The 20013-nt window shown below is 35.8% G+C and overlaps 1 protein-coding gene across 1 annotated transcript; it reads right to left on the bottom strand.

Moving 5' to 3' along the window:
• Window positions 1-15358: 15358 nt before the first annotated feature.
• LOC123886479 (putative ribonuclease H protein At1g65750) lies at window positions 15359-16458 on the bottom strand. Its single transcript, XM_045935796.1, has 2 exons — window positions 16229-16458; window positions 15359-16061 (listed from the first exon to the last, which is right to left on the bottom strand). The coding sequence occupies exons 1-2, from the start codon at window positions 16456-16458 to the stop codon at window positions 15359-15361; spliced, it is 933 nt and encodes a 310-aa protein (XP_045791752.1).
• Window positions 16459-20013: the final 3555 nt, after the last annotated feature.

The raw sequence follows: 20013 nt of genomic DNA, 5'->3' as shown, positions 1-20013 counted from the left end.
AAAAAGGGGGAGTAGTGTGTGTGTGGACAAATGTGTGGACCGATGTTCTTACATTTGGTGAAGTTGTTGTTCTTATGCTTCTATGCTCGTATTGATGTTCTTATGCTTCTATGCTCGTATTGAGGGGGAGTGTGAGTTATCTATATATGCATGTGTTGAGGGGGAGTAATACTATTCAGGAAGAGTAGTAGTGTGTGACTAGCATGATAATGTGTTCTGATAGCTTATGCTCTGATAGTGTGTTTGATGGTTGTGGGAGTGCTATGTTCCTAATGTGTGATGTCATGCCTGATATCTAGACGTCCTGATCTGATGTGTGAGAATTTATTTTTCTCAGTATGTGGGAGTTTATTTCTCCCTATGTGGTTCTTTTGTGAGAGTTTATTTCTCTCTGTTATATAACTTGCACTTCTGATACTGCTATGGTACCTCTATGCCTCTGTTCTTTTGTTTAATGCACACTGACTTTATTTGTCAGAATTTGTGGCTAAAAAGGGGGAGTAGTGATCTATGTAAGATCTATGTGCGTGATGTGTGGACAGATGTGCTGACATCTGGTGTGTATGTTGTTGTTGCGATTCTTCCTGCGATGTGTTAATCTTCTAGGCATATGTCTGAGCGGAGTAAATGTTACCTTCAGCTCTGTGTGATGTGCATGCAAGAATTCCAAAAAGCATTTAAACTTGTAGCATAGGGCATGATCATAATCATAGTCATAGAAATATGGATGATTCATCGTGCTTAGTCATAATCATAGAAATATGGATGACTTTTATGCTTAGGATCACAGTCATAGAAATATGGGTGATTTGGGTCACAGTCATAGCAATATGGGTGACTTAGTTAGTTACAATCATAGAAATATGGGTAACTTGTACATGCTTATTTATGAATGCACACATGTGTGTCTACAACAACTAGTAAGCGTTGATCACTCTGATTGAATGCTTCTGCTATTACAAGGATGTTGTAGTTCCTATGGTTGACTACATTGTATGCTTGTGCTCTATCATGCACAAATTCAGGGGGAGTGGTAGTATGAATAAGTGACAAGTGTGATGCCAGATGATGAGACATCTTGGCTTTATTCTCTGGTGGCTGGGAATTTATTTTTCCTAGTTCTATGTTTGTGGGAATTTATTTTTCCCCGGTGATCTTTTGTTGAATGGATGTACTCTGAGTATAGGAGTTTATTTCTCCTATCTTTGAATCCACTATGAGAGTTTATTTCTCTCTATCTGCTCTGTGAGGCTATATGTGTTTATTCCTGCTATTGCATGCCTCTGATGCTACTTACCTCTCTTGGAAGTAGTCTTACTATGTGTTACTTTCTTTCCTAGTTGTGTTGATCATGTTGACTCGAAGGAAAGGTAATACTGTATCTCTCTATATACTGGTCTAATATTGTTTTAGCCAAAATTTGCCAAAGGGGGAGATTGTTGGGTTTTTGTATGTTGGCTACATTTTGCAAAAACATCTTTTAGCCAAGTGTTGAGACATATGTGCTTACGCCAAGTGTTGCGACAGATGTAACAACACTTGTATGTCTGATTGTTCGCGCCAGCTAGCGTTATTATTTTCTACTCAATCTTTCGAAGATTTGATTGAAGAATTATTTCGTGGTTTCTTATACAACAAGGCGCACGTGATCAATGTGTTTCAGAAGGCAGCTGAACCCTAGTTCTATTTTCCAAAGGAATTATATTTTTGGAAAATATATTTTTGTGTTTCAAAAATAGAACTATTATTTTCAAAAATATATCTTGTGAAGATTGCTGCAGAAAATATAAAAGATTTATTTCAAATAAATCTTTGTGCTTCAAGAAGATTATAAGATTTAATTTTAAAATATATTTACAACAAATATATTTATGGGAGGAATATTTGATGCAAATAAAGATTTGGTAAAAATATATATTTTGCATCTAGAAGATTTATTGGAGCTGAAGCATTATGAAAAGCCCACGAGGCTCTGCTATTTAAAGGGTGTTGCTAACCCTTATTATGCACCGAAACTTGAAGCTAAAATAGAATATCAAAGATGTAGTCTTTTAAGGGTTTCGTGTCTTTAAGCCACTCTCTAGGAGAGTTGGTGTAAAGTGAACAACTCGGGTTGTGAGATGGTCACTATGTCCTCACTCAGAAACCTATAGGTAATGAGTTGAGTATTGTAATTGGAGGAAGCTTTTAAGCAACTCCAAATTGTGAACTTAGTCGTTGGCTAGGTGGTGATGTTATTGAAGTGTGTCTTCATCTTTGTCAAGGAGAGTGTCTCCATTATGTTGTTATTGAAATCCTTACTGGTTGTAAGGTTGAGGGGAGTGAGACGGGGTCTCATATCTAGGAGTTCCTAGGTAGAAGTTGCATTGGGTAGGGATTAAGTGAGGAGTTGTAAACGGGGGAGTTTAGCTCCGAATTAATACTGCTGATAGTGAATTTCCTCCTGGATTGGTATCCCCCAGATTAGGCTGTTAGGCTGAACTGGGTTAACAATTATGTGTGTCGTTTATGCTTTTCAGTATATGTTTTTAATGCTCTGTTTTATTGTTCTTACTGCTAAGACAAGTGTTGCGACAAGTGTCGGCACATCGTGGACAACACTTGTCTACTGTGTACCAGAATTTCAGAAACCTTCTCATTCATGAAAGAGGATTACAACCCAAAAGTCTGTGCCTTTCCAGCGCACGAGCACAAAACAGACTCCATCTCAGCAAAAATCCTATTATTGCGACGATACTCACAAAAACACTTAACCAAAAACCCTAAATTCCTTAGCCAATACTTATTTTCTTCACGCAAAAGGTACTGTGGAATTACGGGTCTTACATTACTACCCACCAAAAAGAAGTTTCGTCCTCGAAACTAAAGCGAGAGTAAAACAAGATAAGAGAGAGAGATCACACAAGTAATTTATACTGGTTCCTCTCACAAAACGAGAGTAGTCCAGTCCCCTTGCACTTCCAAGGGATTTCACTATAATCACACAAGATTACAAATGCTCAAGCACACAAACAAGAGACTTCACAACAATGCTCAAGCACACAAGCTTAAGACTTCTCACTTAAGCACACAAGCTTAAGACTTCTCAAATAACAGAGATAATAAAGTTGTTGAAAGAATACAACTGCTCTTAAGAGAACCTTAATAAGCAAATACAATGAGTACAAAGTATTTGGACTAAGAGTTAAAAACACTAGTTCAGAGGTTCAGAGCTTGTATTCGCAAATCAGAGTTTGTTCGAGCGCGTGTAAGATAGTTGATTTCTTTGCAACTTGATTCTTCTAGTATATATAGGACTGAGAAAGAGTCGTTGCAAAGATGACCGTTGATGAAGATAAACTTTTGTCTTCAAGCAACTTGTCTAATGCAGTTTGGTCGTTTCCAAAACAGAGTAAGAGTTTCAGACACTTTGACCATGTGCAGAGAAGACTTTCCTTATTCAGCTAATAAGTCTGATAACCCACGTTCTCCATTGTGGACAGACAAAATGCAAGTAGCTGTTCTGATTAAGGTTGAGAGGTCATTTTCTTCATAGGTAAGAGAGTTGACCTTCAAACTCGAATCTTCACACCATTCAAAATATACCTCAGACTATAGTAAGTTCTGATGTCTTCATCCTCTGATGTAAGTAACTTCTGAAGATTCTTATCTTCTGAGTTCTTGCGAACTTCTGAGGACTTGTCTTCTGAGCTTTCTTCAGAGCTTGTCTGAAGCTAAGTTCTGCACACTTAAAATAAATTTTTAGTCCTTCCAATTGTATATTAATACTTTGTTATCATCAAAACCTTAATAGATTTAGGGGCAAACATTTTTAAATCAATTTTGTTCCAACAATCTCCCCCTTTTTGATGATGACAAACATAAGTATTAATTGACAATTGTTGTTAAATTAACTTATCATGTTTCTCTTAGGTTTATGAGGTTTGCAAGCTCCCCCTAAGATTGATACTCCATAAAGCCTAAGCTTTAAGTTTTATCCATGATATTTTAATTTAGTATAAGATTTAAGTAGTGTAGAATAAAAACAAATTTCATGTTTTTCTTCAGGACGAGAGGTTTGCAAGTCATTCAGATTAGGTCAGTGGCTTGACCTTGTACTCCACCTTGAGTAGAACCAACATCCTTGGCTGAAGAGGCAGATCCTTGAGATAATGCTTCAGCATCCATTCAAGCATCAATCTCAACCTTATGAGTTTCATCCTGAACTATGGTCTGGAGATACCATAGTAGTCCATAACTCTTGCAAGGGGACACAAGAGGATCAACCATCAGTAGTTGATCAACCTTCAATACCAAATCATCCATACATGCAGGGACCTGCATATTATACATCTCAAGAAATTTCTTCTAATGTTCAGACTTTTGTATGACTTTGAGATGTTGGATGTCATTCTTCTGCACTTATAGAGGAGATTCCCTCTAACAAGTATCTGGAGCAGTCTTAAAAAATAATGGCAATAACTTGTCATTATTCACCATAAGCCACCTTATCAGACTAAACCTGCTTCTCCCAATACACAAGAATCACATTCAATCCTTGCAACATAATCGTTCCATTATGTGAGGATACCACATAACTGGACCCCAAGTCAAAGAGGAACTTCTCATATAGAAACTAGGGAACCATAATCATTTGGTCCCAAAAGTAATGACTCCTCCTTGCTTAATCATGCATTCATACAACTATAGATATTATCACCAGAACATAATAACATGCATGGTTAGAACATCAAATAGCACAAACCAGAACAACATGCATGTGTAGAGCATCAGATAGCACATACCACAACTGCATTACTTACTAGATATCACAACATCATATAGCACATCAACATTGCACACAACTGCAATGCTTATCTAAGAGGTCAACCATGAGTTGATCGTGTCTTGAACAGCATGCTTATCTAAGACATGTTTCTAGCGTAGAAAACATCTCAGTCACAGATGCCTCATGTTCCAGATCAGGATAAGGTTACAAAAACATGTAACCAATACACATTTGTTCAGCACACACGCATCTGCCATGCCCTACTGTCATCCAACGAGATTCTGCAAAATCTGCTCGTCTGATGTTCCAACATCTGGTAAGGCATCAGCGCTCTTCTACAGGAGCACACAAATAAATCCTCTATCAACACTGGTTTGAAAATAAATCAAACCATAAAGCAACTCATTACCAAATCTACACGCCTGAACACCAATAGACAGGTCTAATACACACCCTGTCATGAATAGTCCATCCTCCACTTCTAGGGACCATTCAATCAATATGAACTTCTTGAAGTTCAAACAATTTTTTTTCAGTATTCCTTTCTTGCCCATAACCAGAAAGTATCTTCCCTTGGATCTCATCTAGAAAACAGAACAGGATGCCTGCTCTGATACCAATTGAAATTCTGGTATAGCAGAACCAGATGTTGTACAGGATGGCGAAGCATCTGGTCTGTCATGAATAATATGGCAAGGCATATGACATTAACAATAGATACAGAAAAAAACGTAAACAGCAGATGTTCTACACGATGCTCCAACATTTGTCAGGAGCGATAGTATACTGATGTTGAACGCGATGCTTAAGCATCTCGTACCAGTACAGACAAGTTAATAATAAGTGCAGAACGTAAATAACACAAGTTATTTGTTAACCCAGTTCGGTGCAACGTCACCTAATCTGGGGGATACCAATCCAGGAGTGAATCCACTATGATAGTATTAGTTCAAAGCTAAACTCGCCCGTTTACAACTTATCACCTAATCACCATCCGTGCTATATTCTACCTAAGTCAGACCTAGGTATGAGAACCTCCGCTCAACTCCTCTTAATCACAGCCACTGTGATCGTACAAATAACAACTTGCAGATGAAGACACACTTCTTAAACATTCACCAATTCCGTACTTCAAAGCTTAGGAATGGTTCACACACACTATCTCTTTGCTTAGAAGCTCTAGAGATATTACAACACTCTACTCATTACCTAAAGGTTTCTGAGTGAGGACATAGTGACCATCTCACAACCCGAGTGGTTCATGTAACGACCCGAAATTTAGTATTCGTTATTTAATTATTTTATTACGCGAGGGTGTGATTTATAATTAAATTATTAAGCGGCGAATAATCATTTAGCGAGAACATAAGTTAATGAGCGAGAAGTTATGTTGTTTGGGCCTTTGGGCGTGGAATAGGCATTGGGCCTAAGCCAAGTGGGCTTGGATCCATGAGAACAATGGAGCTCTATAAGTAGCCAAGTCAAACCATGAATAGTCTCATAAGTTACAATTCCATGAGAAGTTCAAGAGCTTAGCTAGGGCAAGGAGCTCATGAGGGAGAGGAAGAGCTCGTGGGAGAGAAAGAGAAGAGCAAGCTTGTGGATTCGTCGAGCTAAGGTACGAGAGTTAGATTACATAATCGTGAGTGATTCGAAAGAGGGGAGGATGTCGATTCCTCCATTCCCAAACTCTTTCCACTCTATTTTCTTGTGGGTTTTGTGGGTGATTTTCTTAATGGAAAATGGATTCTTTTGATCCTAACATGTTTAGTGAACTCATGGTAGATGAGGTAAACAACTTTGGGGAGTTGAAAGTGGGTATATGTAGATGTTTGATCAATGATTTGCATGTTTTGTTAAACTTGCTTAATATGCAAGAAATTGACATGATTTTGATTGTTTGAGGTATTTGGATGTTTGGAAGGGATGATTAATGTTCCTTGATACCATATATGTTTGAAATGACTGTTTATATGAATTTATAACATGTTTGGATGAATTTTTGAGTTGATTTGATGTTAAACCGCCTTATTGAAACTCAAGAACAGATATTTTTCTGGTATAGTTCGCTAAGCGACCAGGAGTTCGCTGTAGCGAACATGTTCGCTGAAGCTCGCCAAAGCTCGCTATGAGCAGGTGACTTCCTGGTGAGGTTCGCCAAGTCTCGCTAAGGCTTCGCTTAGCGAAGGCCTCTGTGACAGCAATTTTTGTTAATGTTTGTAAGTGTAATTAGGCACTTGTAACATGGTTTAAGGGTATCCTTACATGATCATTGATACATGTTGATGTTGTTAATGCTTATTGTTAATCGTTATATGATTGATAAACGTGTATGCAATAAGTTGTAGCTTAAAGTGAGCAATGAGATGTTTTAGCATTAATTTGCAATGTTAAGGAAATGATGTGTGTTTTATGACATAAGTGTAAATGAAACCTTATGTGTATAAAAATGGTTATGCAGATAATTATCATGTGAATAATTATGATTGGAGTGATAGGATATTGTGTTATCCTAATGTGTTAGATGTTGGAATTGTGTTTCCGCATCAGTGAATAAATAGCTTCGAGCTAGATAGCGTCATGTATTTGATGTGTTTAAAAGTAATCATGCATTCATGAATAATTGTGTTATGGGAATCATGTGAATTCCAATAATTGATGAAAATAGATTATGTTTATGAAAAGTGGCCGAAGATGGGATTATGTTATCCGAGATCTGGAGCCCATATCCAAACATGATATAAAACTGTGTGACTCCTCTTTATGGGAGAGATGGTTGATGATAACCATATCCTACATGATATAAAACTGTTATTGAGCTTATCCAAGGGAGATAAGGTGGTTCGGTAAGTTCCGACGCATCCAACAAGATGTAAAACTGGGTTCATCTTAAATGGGGTGAATAGCAGCATCCGACATGATGAAAAACTGTGTTGGCTTATCCAAGGGAGATAAGATGGTTCGGTAAGTTCCGACATATCCAGCATGATATAAAACTGTTCTTGGTCCACCGTTGGTGAGACGCATATCCAGCATGATATAAAACTGTTCTTGGTCCACCGTTGGTGAGACGCTTATCCAGCATGATGTAAAACTGTTCTTGGTCCACCGTTGGTGAGACACCTTGGTACCACATGCATTAGTCGTGTCTAGGGATGACATGACATTGGATAATTGGCATTAGATGCATTAGGGTAAATGCACATGTATTTGATAATTGTTATGTGACATTATCTGATTGGATTGTAATGTGTTTTCCGTATGTGTTAAGCTTTGGTATTTACTAATTGTTTAATACTGTGATTGTTGCCATGTCTTGGTATATGAGCAGAGTCCGTCATGACTATAAAATGAACAAATGTAGAGTCCGTCATGACTATAAAATGAACAAGTGTAGAGTCCGTCGTGACTATAAAATGTACACTTTGGTAGTGTCCGAGAAGACGTAAAACTATATGATTGGTGTGTTTGTAAATGAATGATTAATTGGTAGTCGTATTTGACGATGTATGTGCGTGAGTTAGAAATGTATGATAGCGTGTGAAGTGTGTAGTATACTACTCACACTTATATTTATGTTTATGTTTTCTAACTCTCTGCTTTGTGTTAATTGCTGGACCTTTGGGGGTCCAGGTTGACAGGTTATGTGTTAGCCTCGTCCGAGTGCAATGGTGAAGCTCTGCTCTGATTGAGACACGGGAAAAAGGGGTTTTTATATGTATATGCATGTAGTCCTCTTAGTATACTCTGTTGGTCTTAAGCTTTCATTTGAAAAGTATCCGTTTTGTATAACTAATAACGCATCGTTCGATGCGAGGTTTTGTTTTTAGTTCATTCGAATATTTTACTAGATAAATGTATTAGTATTATCTTTGAATGAAGTTTGTGATATTCAAACCAGCGCTTTATAAATCAGATTTTCAATTTTTCCGCTGCGTATTTTCGAAAAAGATTTTATAAAGGCAGAGTTAATTAAATAACGGGTTTGGGTGTTACAAAGTGGTATCAGAGCAGTTGTCTTCGGACTGTGAGGTTAGGTGTCAATCAGAGCCGGTCTGTGCATTCAGATCGAGTGAGCATGTGTGCCAGTTGTGTCTGTCTGTTTTTGTTGTGTATTATTATGTTTATAGCTTGAGTGTTTACTTAAGTGTGAATGTATTCTCGTGTTGAGAAGTTGTTGAAAGCATGCTATATTTTATATATATATATATATGCATGTTTGAATTGATTTTGTGGAATTCATATCTGTGAGTGATATGAAATGTAATGCATGTACTTGACTCGATGTCTTGTGTACATGAATGTTTCATTGTCTTACATATAGTTTAGTTATAAATATATGTATAGACATGTGGTAGTAATTATGTATGCTAGTGGTTACGAAGGTTGTTACATTAGCATAGATGGGAATAGTGTGTTTATGTATTTTGTAGTGGCGTGTATGTCAAGAGGACTGCACCGGGGTTTTGAGTAGATGCTTAGATATCTTACCTTATGTTTACCCTTTGCATACGACATGCATGTGAATGCTGTCGGTATTAGATTTCTCTTGGGAGGAATAAATTTGGAATCGATAGGATGGTTAGGTGCTTACACCGGATGTTCTAGTGGAAGTGTAAAGGTGGGTTTGAGATAAGTGGGGGAGAAGATTTTGTCTCTCCAAGATGTTTCGAACGCGAGGAGTAAGGACGAATAGAGATGTTCTTGAAGTGGATTGTTTAAGATTGAGTAACGTCGTTCGAAGTGGAGTTCTTATTTGGAGAATATTTTGGAGGAAGTATCAGATGATCATTTCGGAGTGAGTCGGAATGAAGTTGTTTAGCCGTAGGGAGAATGTGGCCATTGGGGAACGATGGAGCAGATTGAATGTTAAGTGAACACCGTTGCTGGGAAACGGAGAAGACGTGTGCGTCAAGGGTAAGAAAACCTAGTGATGAGCATACGACGAGTATGCGAATGGTGGATACCTTGAGGGTTAAGTTAAGTAGGAGATTGATGTCAAGGATGGAAGGTGTGGTTAAGGAACCGAAAACCCGATTATAATAAGTGGGACTGGTGGTGTTTCTAGCAGAACTCGTAGCAAGAATGTTCCATTGTTTGGTTGTCTTTCACTTGATGGTTCATCCTCAAAGAGGAGGAAGAGTGATAAAGATGGAAGCTTTGTTGATGAAAAGTTTTCAGAGGAATCTGATGAGAGTTGTGTTGGAATCAACAAGACGGAGATCATGGTTGTTTGGAAATCAACTTTTGATAGTAGCTGAGATTTAATACAGAATTACTAGGTGATCAAGAAGAGCCTAGGAAGGATTTATAAAGGTTGAGTATGTTTGAACCGAGTGGTCATTTCTTGGAAAGATTTGAGAAGCTAAGTGCGAAGTGTTACCTTTGGATGTTTGGGGATAAGAAAGTTAGCCTTTGGAAACGTGTCAAGCACGAGTATTAGAGAGACGTAAGAAAGTGACTTATGTCAAGTAAGAATTTGCGGAAAGGACTATCTCACACATAAGTGATTGTTGTGTTTGGAAAATGTGTGTTGAGAATTTAGAAGTGATGCTTGAAGTAAGTATCAGAGGTGTTTAGTAGCAATTGGAAAATTATTTCTTGGAATGGAAAAAGTCGGTGGAGACTAAGTGATGTTGGGAACATCGTATATGTTGGAGTAGTATAGTAATACTATGTGGTAAGGAAATAAAATATTTTGGATATTTTCATCATGGACGATGAAATGATAGTTAGTCGACGAGTGACTTAAGGTAATATTTTGGATAAGAATATTTCGACGGGAAATGATATCGGGAAGGTCATGTTAAGGAAGTCAGAAATTGGATAAGAGATTATTTGGAAAATAAAACAGTTATGTTGAAGGTTCGACGCAACGATTTGGGAGTTGCGAAGGAAAAGAATTTGACGGTTGGAGATAATATATTTTTGGAATGTGTTAAGAACTTTGAGAAGTTGGACAACGAATGAGTGTAGAAGTTGTGCTACCGAATGAATGGTTGGAGTGAGATTCGACGCAGTTAAGAACTTATGGAATTTGAAAGGTTGTGAAGTATGCAACGGAAGGGTCTTTCGGAGTATTTTGGGTTAAGTGGTTTTGTTTTGGAGTGGTGCTGCGAGTACCGTAAGATGTTAAGAGAAAGTTTTAAGTAGTTTGATGAGAATGGTTTATGCCATCATCACGATTGTTGACTATCTATCGACAAATCAAGGGATTAGCTGTCCTTGATCTATTGTTGATGAGTAGACGAGATTGTGTCGATTGGGATTGACTGATTTTGTCAAACTTGGTTTGGTTTGGAGTTTGTATGTTTTATTGGTACGAATCCGGAAGAAGTGTGATTTTGAATCGGAGTTGTGTAAGAGACCGTATCGGTTAAGGTATTATGACTAGAAAACCCGTTGGTTAGAATGCAAGTTGGGAATTAGGAAGTCGGATGAGGGAGTTTATCCGGAGTTGTGTTTTAGTCGGGTAATTTTCGAGGGCGAAAATCTTTTAAGGGGGGTAGAGTTGTAACGACCCGAAATTTAGTATTCGTTATTTAATTATTTTATTACGCGAGGGTGTGATTTATAATTAAATTATTAAGCGGCGAATAATCATTTAGCGAGAACATAAGTTAATGAGCGAGAAGTTATGTTGTTTGGGCCTTTGGGCGTGGAATAGGCATTGGGCCTAAGCCAAGTGGGCTTGGATCCATGAGAACAATGGAGCTCTATAAGTAGCCAAGTCAAACCATGAATAGTCTCATAAGTTACAATTCCATGAGAAGTTCAAGAGCTTAGCTAGGGCAAGGAGCTCATGAGGGAGAGGAAGAGCTCGTGGGAGAGAAAGAGAAGAGCAAGCTTGTGGATTCGTCGAGCTAAGGTACGAGAGTTAGATTACATAATCATGAGTGATTCGAAAGAGGGGAGGATGTCGATTCCTCCATTCCCAAACTCTTTCCACTCTATTTTCTTGTGGGTTTTGTGGGTGATTTTCTTAATGGAAAATGGATTCTTTTGATCCTAACATGTTTAGTGAACTCATGGTAGATGAGGTAAACAACTTTGGGGAGTTGAAAGTGGGTATATGTAGATGTTTGATCAATGATTTGCATGTTTTGTTAAACTTGCTTAATATGCAAGAAATTGACATGATTTTGATTGTTTGAGGTATTTGGATGTTTGGAAGGGATGATTAATGTTCCTTGATACCATATATGTTTGAAATGACTGTTTATATGAATTTATAACATGTTTGGATGAATTTTTGAGTTGATTTGATGTTAAACCGCCTTATTGAAACTCAAGAACAGATATTTTTCTGGTATAGTTCGCTAAGCGACCAGGAGTTCGCTGTAGCGAACATGTTCGCTGAAGCTCGCCAAAGCTCGCCATGAGCAGGTGACTTCCTGGTGAGGTTCGCCAAGTCTCGCTAAGGCTTCGCTTAGCGAAGGCCTCTGTGACAGCAATTTTTGTTAATGTTTGTAAGTGTAATTAGGCACTTGTAACATGGTTTAAGGGTATCCTTACATGATCATTGATACATGTTGATGTTGTTAATGCTTATTGTTAATCGTTATATGATTGATAAACGTGTATGCAATAAGTTGTAGCTTAAAGTGAGCAATGAGATGTTTTAGCATTAATTTGCAATGTTAAGGAAATGATGTGTGTTTTATGACATAAGTGTAAATGAAACCTTATGTGTATAAAAATGGTTATGCAGATAATTATCATGTGAATAATTATGATTGGAGTGATAGGATATTGTGTTATCCTAATGTGTTAGATGTTGGAATTGTGTTTCCGCATCAGTGAATAAATAGCTTCGAGCTAGATAGCGTCATGTATTTGATGTGTTTAAAAGTAATCATGCATTCATGAATAATTGTGTTATGGGAATCATGTGAATTCCAATAATTGATGAAAATAGATTATGTTTATGAAAAGTGGCCGAAGATGGGATTATGTTATCCGAGATCTGGAGCCCATATCCAAACATGATATAAAACTGTGTGACTCCTCTTTATGGGAGAGATGGTTGATGATAACCATATCCTACATGATATAAAACTGTTATTGAGCTTATCCAAGGGAGATAAGGTGGTTCGGTAAGTTCCGACGCATCCAACAAGATGTAAAACTGGGTTCATCTTAAATGGGGTGAATAGCAGCATCCGACATGATGAAAAACTGTGTTGGCTTATCCAAGGGAGATAAGATGGTTCGGTAAGTTCCGACATATCCAGCATGATATAAAACTGTTCTTGGTCCACCGTTGGTGAGACGCATATCCAGCATGATATAAAACTGTTCTTGGTCCACCGTTGGTGAGACGCTTATCCAGCATGATGTAAAACTGTTCTTGGTCCACCGTTGGTGAGACACCTTGGTACCACATGCATTAGTCGTGTCTAGGGATGACATGACATTGGATAATTGGCATTAGATGCATTAGGGTAAATGCACATGTATTTGATAATTGTTATGTGACATTATCTGATTGGATTGTAATGTGTTTTCCGTATGTGTTAAGCTTTGGTATTTACTAATTGTTTAATACTGTGATTGTTGCCATGTCTTGGTATATGAGCAGAGTCCGTCATGACTATAAAATGAACAAATGTAGAGTCCGTCATGACTATAAAATGAACAAGTGTAGAGTCCGTCGTGACTATAAAATGTACACTTTGGTAGTGTCCGAGAAGACGTAAAACTATATGATTGGTGTGTTTGTAAATGAATGATTAATTGGTAGTCGTATTTGACGATGTATGTGCGTGAGTTAGAAATGTATGATAGCGTGTGAAGTGTGTAGTATACTACTCACACTTATATTTATGTTTATGTTTTCTAACTCTCTGCTTTGTGTTAATTGCTGGACCTTTGGGGGTCCAGGTTGACAGGTTATGTGTTAGCCTCGTCCGAGTGCAATGGTGAAGCTCTGCTCTGATTGAGACACGGGAAAAAGGGGTTTTTATATGTATATGCATGTAGTCCTCTTAGTATACTCTGTTGGTCTTAAGCTTTCATTTGAAAAGTATCCGTTTTGTATAACTAATAACGCATCGTTCGATGCGAGGTTTTGTTTTTAGTTCATTCGAATATTTTACTAGATAAATGTATTAGTATTATCTTTGAATGAAGTTTGTGATATTCAAACCAGCGCTTTATAAATCAGATTTTCAATTTTTCCGCTGCGTATTTTCGAAAAAGATTTTATAAAGGCAGAGTTAATTAAATAACGGGTTTGGGTGTTACAGTTCACTTACACCAACTCTCCTAGAGAGTGGCTACATGACACGAAACCCTAAAAGACTACATCGTTGTAAATATTGATTTCAGTTTTGGTGAGCTGAACAATGGTGACAGCTTCCTTTAAATAACCTGCGCTAGCATGGGCTAGGTCTTGAATTAGGCTTCGAAAACTCAGCAGGATCAAAAGTTCCAGCAAGGAATATTCTTGTATCAAATGTTTTGTTTCCTAAAATAGTTGATTTGTTTAGAAACAAAACTAGGTCATGGCCGCCTTCTAGAACATCAGGAAAGGCGCTACTTAGTGCACAATACTTCAGCTCAAAGCAACCTTGTAGAAAAAATATATTTTCCACAAATATATTTTCACCAAATATTTATTCCTTCCATAAATATATTTATTGTCCATAAATATATTTTCAGTAACAATCTCCTTGAATATATTTTTAATAATAATCTCCTTGAACCATAAAGATTTATTTGAAATAAATCTTTTATATTTCTACAACAATCTTCACAAAATATATTTTAGAATCAAATCTTTTATCTCTTAATATTGAGTAACAAATAACACATAAATCGCTTTCTGAAGATTCTGGAAACACCTCTGTGTTGGCACACAAATTAAAAGGCGTGGATTAATTCTTCAATCAAATCTTTCAAAGATCTCACGCAAAAATATATCATTCGCGAAAACAGAGCGCACTGGATGTGGTATCCAATGTTGAAGCATTCTATCCAACACCTTGCTTGTATCCGATGTTGAAACATTCAGTTCAACATCTAACTTGAATATTTGTTTTAGCAAAATGAGGCCAACATAAAACACCAACACACACATAATATGAGATCATCAATTCTAAATTTAACAACTTGCACAAAATAATAATAACACTAAAATATGCATTTCATATTTTGACAATTCATTCATACACTACTTTTATATTAAAGGAAGATCTTATAAAAACATGCCTCATAAAAACCAAACTTGTCAAAATTCACATAGTTTCTAAATCATGCATATCATCATAATCATATATATATCCATACAAGTTAAATGTGTACCTTTCACCATAGTCAAAAGTATATGTTTGTTCATTTCTACTTCAATGATACTTATTAAAATCAACACCAAAGCCGATCATCGAATAGTTTCAATCAACACTTATCACGAACCAATGTGATTTGCTTCACCGAATGACATTATTTAGCAAATATTTATTCACAGTATCATCTTTTTTTTTTTTAGACTAAAAGAGGAGTAGGAAAGAGCTACTACCTCAAAATATATAGATAGATAAAAAAGAGAAAGATACCAAAAAAAAGGAGGGGGACCAAACTAAAACCTCCTTACATATAAGAAAATCTAAACTTAGGTCTACCAAGTCTATCAGAAGAGTAACTTTCCAATATAGCTTGGGGTAATTCATTCCAGAACGAAAGGTGCACTAGAGTTAGACCAATATTTGCAAGTGCATCAGCGCAATTGTTACCTTCCCTATATATATGGGATATCATGAAGTTCATGTTGGTAATGTTATGCATGCAATTGTTCCATCTATTTCTAATCTTCCAAGGAACTAAAGATGCTGACTTAAAGGCAAGCACTACAAGAGTAGAGTCAGTTTCAAGCCAAACATTTATCCAACCATTATCAGTAGCAATCTCAATGGCTCTCATAACCCCACACAACTCAGCAAAGTACGCAGTATTAATACCTGTATTCTCAGCAAAACAACAAATGAATTCAGCAAGGTGATTTCGAAAGATGCCTCCACAAGCTGAGGAGATTTGAGTCGAGGCACCATCCGTATTACACTTCACCCAGTCAATCAAAGGAGGTAACCAAATAACTTCTTTAGAATTTGGAGGGTGTATGCTGATAGCTTTTGGAGGGTGTATGTTGATATTGAAATGCTTTAGAATTTTGAAATCAATTAAAGAAGAGTTTGAGCACATTGAAGTTTTGTTACCAACAAGAGCAGTATTTGTTGATATCCAAGAGACAACATTTCTCCAATGAGTACTTTTATCATGAAATCTAGCATTGTTTCTAGCCATCCAAATTGAATTTAAGATGTTAACAATGACAGACTTTATAACAATTTTCACTGAAGGGACCAAGATCTTTCACAAAGGTTCCAAATATCTTCTATACTTTGAAAATGAAGAGTTAAATTAAGGACAGTAGCTAGCCAACACCAAAGAGTAAAGGCAAACCTGCATGTGAAGAAAAGATGGAAAGAAGACTCAAAAGTAGTATTACAGAGGGAACACATAGATGGAAGGCAACACCCTCTTTCCATAAGTTTATCATCTGTAGGGACTTTGTCAAGCATCAACCTCCAAACCAAAAGAGATTTTGAAGGAGGGATATCATTGCACCATATGGTCTTAGCCCAATTCTTCTGAGGAGATTTGTTTCTCTTAAATTCATAAGCATCTTTCATTGTTAATTCACAGTATCATCTGAGAACAATTTTATGCAGAAAAATCATGTCAAAATTAAACCAAACAGTAATCCAATATATATAAATTGAACGGTGATACATTCCCTCTAAAACAAAGTTTGCATATTATAGACACATATTCATAAATTAAACAAATCATATATATATATATATATATATATATATATATATATATATATATATATATATATATATATATATATATATATATATATATATATCACATGCAAATAACCTTTTCATATTTAATTTTCAATAAAAATAAGAAGGGTATAGATACTTATTCTCTTCAAATTTTGTGACAAAGGCGGTAGTCATCTTCTTCAAATTTCCAGTCATCAATTAATCACAAACAAATCATAAACCGAACCTAAAGATTGTTAGAACATTTGTCAGGGTCTGCTGCAAATAGGGATGTAAACGGGGCAGGGAATGTGCGGGGGAAGCTTTCCCGTTCCCCGCCCCAAAGTGCATGTGAGGGAGATTTTGCCTCCATCCCCGTCCCCAAAGGGGAATATTTGTCCCCATCCCCACAGATCCCCACGGTTTCCGCGGAGATCCACGGATATCAAATATTAACAAAATTTCTATATTTTTCGGTCAAATTATGACAGTAGTATGACATTATTTTTTTTGTCTTATTTAAAAAAAAAATATTTTGCGTCTTTCTTTTTCCAAAAATAAAAATAACACATAATGCACTCCGGACCAAAAACACATTGCAAAAACATTTGGCTACTAATATTCAAAGAAAACTAACAGCCAAAATATTTCATAGCAAAAATGCATAATCTTACAAAAGTTCATAACCATCATAGGAAATATTGCAAATTGCAGTGCTTTTTTAATTGAAATTAAACTGAACATGTGACTAATAAGTTTGTTGTCTCCATTTTTCTTCTATATTTTCAAACTTGGATTTTCTAAAAAAAAAATTAGAAATCGACGATTTTTTTTACAAATAATTCTTATTAGATGATAAGATTCTCGATCAATTTGATCGAATTTTGATTTGCACCAAAGTTAATTTATGTATTGAAACCAATTTAATTAACTTCCTTTATTTATGTTAAATAAAATTTTATATAATACCTTTAAAGGTTAATCACATCCTATCTATGTATTCATGTGTTAATAAATTTTATTTCTTCATGGGATTGTGTCTTTTTGGTCATGGTAGGGCACGACAATGATCGTTGATATAGACATTAGACAATACCATAACCACACAGTGAGAACTATGAAAAGGGGGAAAAAAAAACTTTCCAAATCTAAAAAACTCCTCACAAAAAAGTCTTTATTGGATTGTGTCCATTTTTCATATTTGCCACTTAAGAAGTATGATAGTTTTTTTTTAAAAGATTCTACAATGTTATCTATTTTATTCAAAAGAGAAATAGAGGATGGAATAGGTGTGGATTAAAAGTACAGAAATGGCTTATTATATCTTTTTCACATATTTCATTTCATTTTATTTGTGAGAAAAAAAAGTTAATGACCTGTTTGACCATATCTCTATTATATATTTTGATTCTCATTTTTTATTTAAGATATTTTTACATTAAATTCTACTTCTCTGTGTGACTTAATTTGTTGTTTTTCAAAAATCAATTAATCTTTTACACGACTTAGTAGAATAAAAAAATCCAATCACACAAATTATAATTTACAATTTATATTTTTTTTATAAATTTACAAATTATTATTTTTTATAAATTTATAATTTTTAATAAATTACAAATTTTTAAATTATAATTTGTTATAAATTTACGATTAATCTTTTACATGACTTAATTTGGGAAAAATAATTTTTTTTTTCTTTTTCAATTTATGCTACAATGTTTGTATTTTTAGTGGTTTAATAGCTTCTTCTTTGATTCCTATTGCTAACATGTTTGTTTTTTAAGTTTTTTTTTTTTTTTTGCTTTACTCATGGTGCTGGATTTTTTTGTCTTATTTCTACTACATTGTATGTATTTTTCATGAGGTTTATTTTGTTTTCACACATAATAGTCAAATATATACGCGTTAGTGCAATAACAAAATAAAAAAAAAGCGGACAGACGGGCACGGGAGTGCCCGTCCTGAAGGGGATTCGCCGGTTAACCCTTGTGCATCCAGTTTATGGTGGGGGAGAATTGAACCTAAAGTTTAGTGTGTTCACACACGCTTTGGAATTTATGTGCAATGTTCATCATGTTCTTCATCATCATCTTCTTGTTCGAGTATTTGAAGCTAGGGTTGTCAACTTGCATCCAGTGGAGCAGATCCCCGCGAGGATTGCCCCGTTCGGAGCTCGGAAAACAAAGATTTTATCCCCGTGGGGATGGGGATGGAGGCAAAAATCCCCCCACATGCACTTCGGGGCGGGGATCGGGTGATCGGACGACAACGTGACTGCAAGTATACAGTCGTGTCGTGTAGTTTTAAAAAGATATCGAACCCAAAGGACCAATAATCGACCTACCGTTATCTAATGTTACTGTGTAAATCTAAGGCTTAATGATTTAATTAAAGGGGATTTAAATTATAAAATATATTTTTTTATGATTTTTAAATTAATTTGGAATAAGTATTACTAGGATGTGCTTTTAGTTGCTTCAGAGGGTTCAGTATTTAAATCGTGCTAGATAAAATATTTAGTTTTCGAAACTATATTGTTTTAAAAACATTAATCTCAGCTCTCGCAAATCTTGACTAGTATTATAAATTATAAAGGTGGTGCTTAACTCTCATCCTCACACTGCTAATAAAATATTTTTTGGAAAACAATATAATTTAATTAACTCTAATCCCAACTCTCGTTGCGAATTAGAATTAATGTTCAGTTTTTACTATCTAGTAAAAGTCTCACGCTCTCGCTCTATTTATTTTTACTTTAATTAATTTTCACTCTTGTGACAAATTATAATCGTTAAAAATAAAAACTGCTTTGAGAAAACTCGTTTAAAAACAATCGCACGACTATAACTACCGAACCCCTATTAACTCCTAATTACACATCCTAGCAATATTAATTTAGCTAGACATAACTAAAACTAAAGACATAAAAATAAAATAAGCAAATAAATAAAAAGACACAATAAAAATAAAAACGAAAATTAAAAGCATAAAATAAAAGCAATAAAATAAAGACAAGAAATAAATAAGACAATAAAATAAAATAAGAACCTGAAATAAAAAGGCCGAAAGTACGGACGCCGAAAAATAAAATAAAACTAAACTCTCAACTTTAGAGAAGAAAACCTTGTGGTACTAAGCCTAGTTCTCTGTTTTCCAAGTCAAGTGTTGTGTTTACAAGTGAAGAAAACTAGTCTATTTATACTAAAATACAAGTGTGGGGGTGGCGGCCGCCATTATGCCCAAGCTGGCGAGCAGCAGGCTTGTTGGCTGGGTGGGCTGGCCTGCTCTGTTGTGGGCTGCACATGTGTGGCCCAATTGGCTGCATATGTGTGGCCTTTTGTCTATTTTTACTTCTTTTTAGTCCGTTTTCGCTCCTTTTTTCAACTCGAATGATTTTTATCTGATAAAATA

Source organism: Trifolium pratense, linkage group LG5 (genome assembly GCF_020283565.1).
Source record: "Trifolium pratense cultivar HEN17-A07 linkage group LG5, ARS_RC_1.1, whole genome shotgun sequence".
NCBI classification, from domain to species: domain Eukaryota; kingdom Viridiplantae; phylum Streptophyta; class Magnoliopsida; order Fabales; family Fabaceae; genus Trifolium; species Trifolium pratense.
The sequence above is the reverse complement of the archived record's forward strand: the minus strand, read 5'-3'. Positions and strand labels throughout refer to the sequence as shown.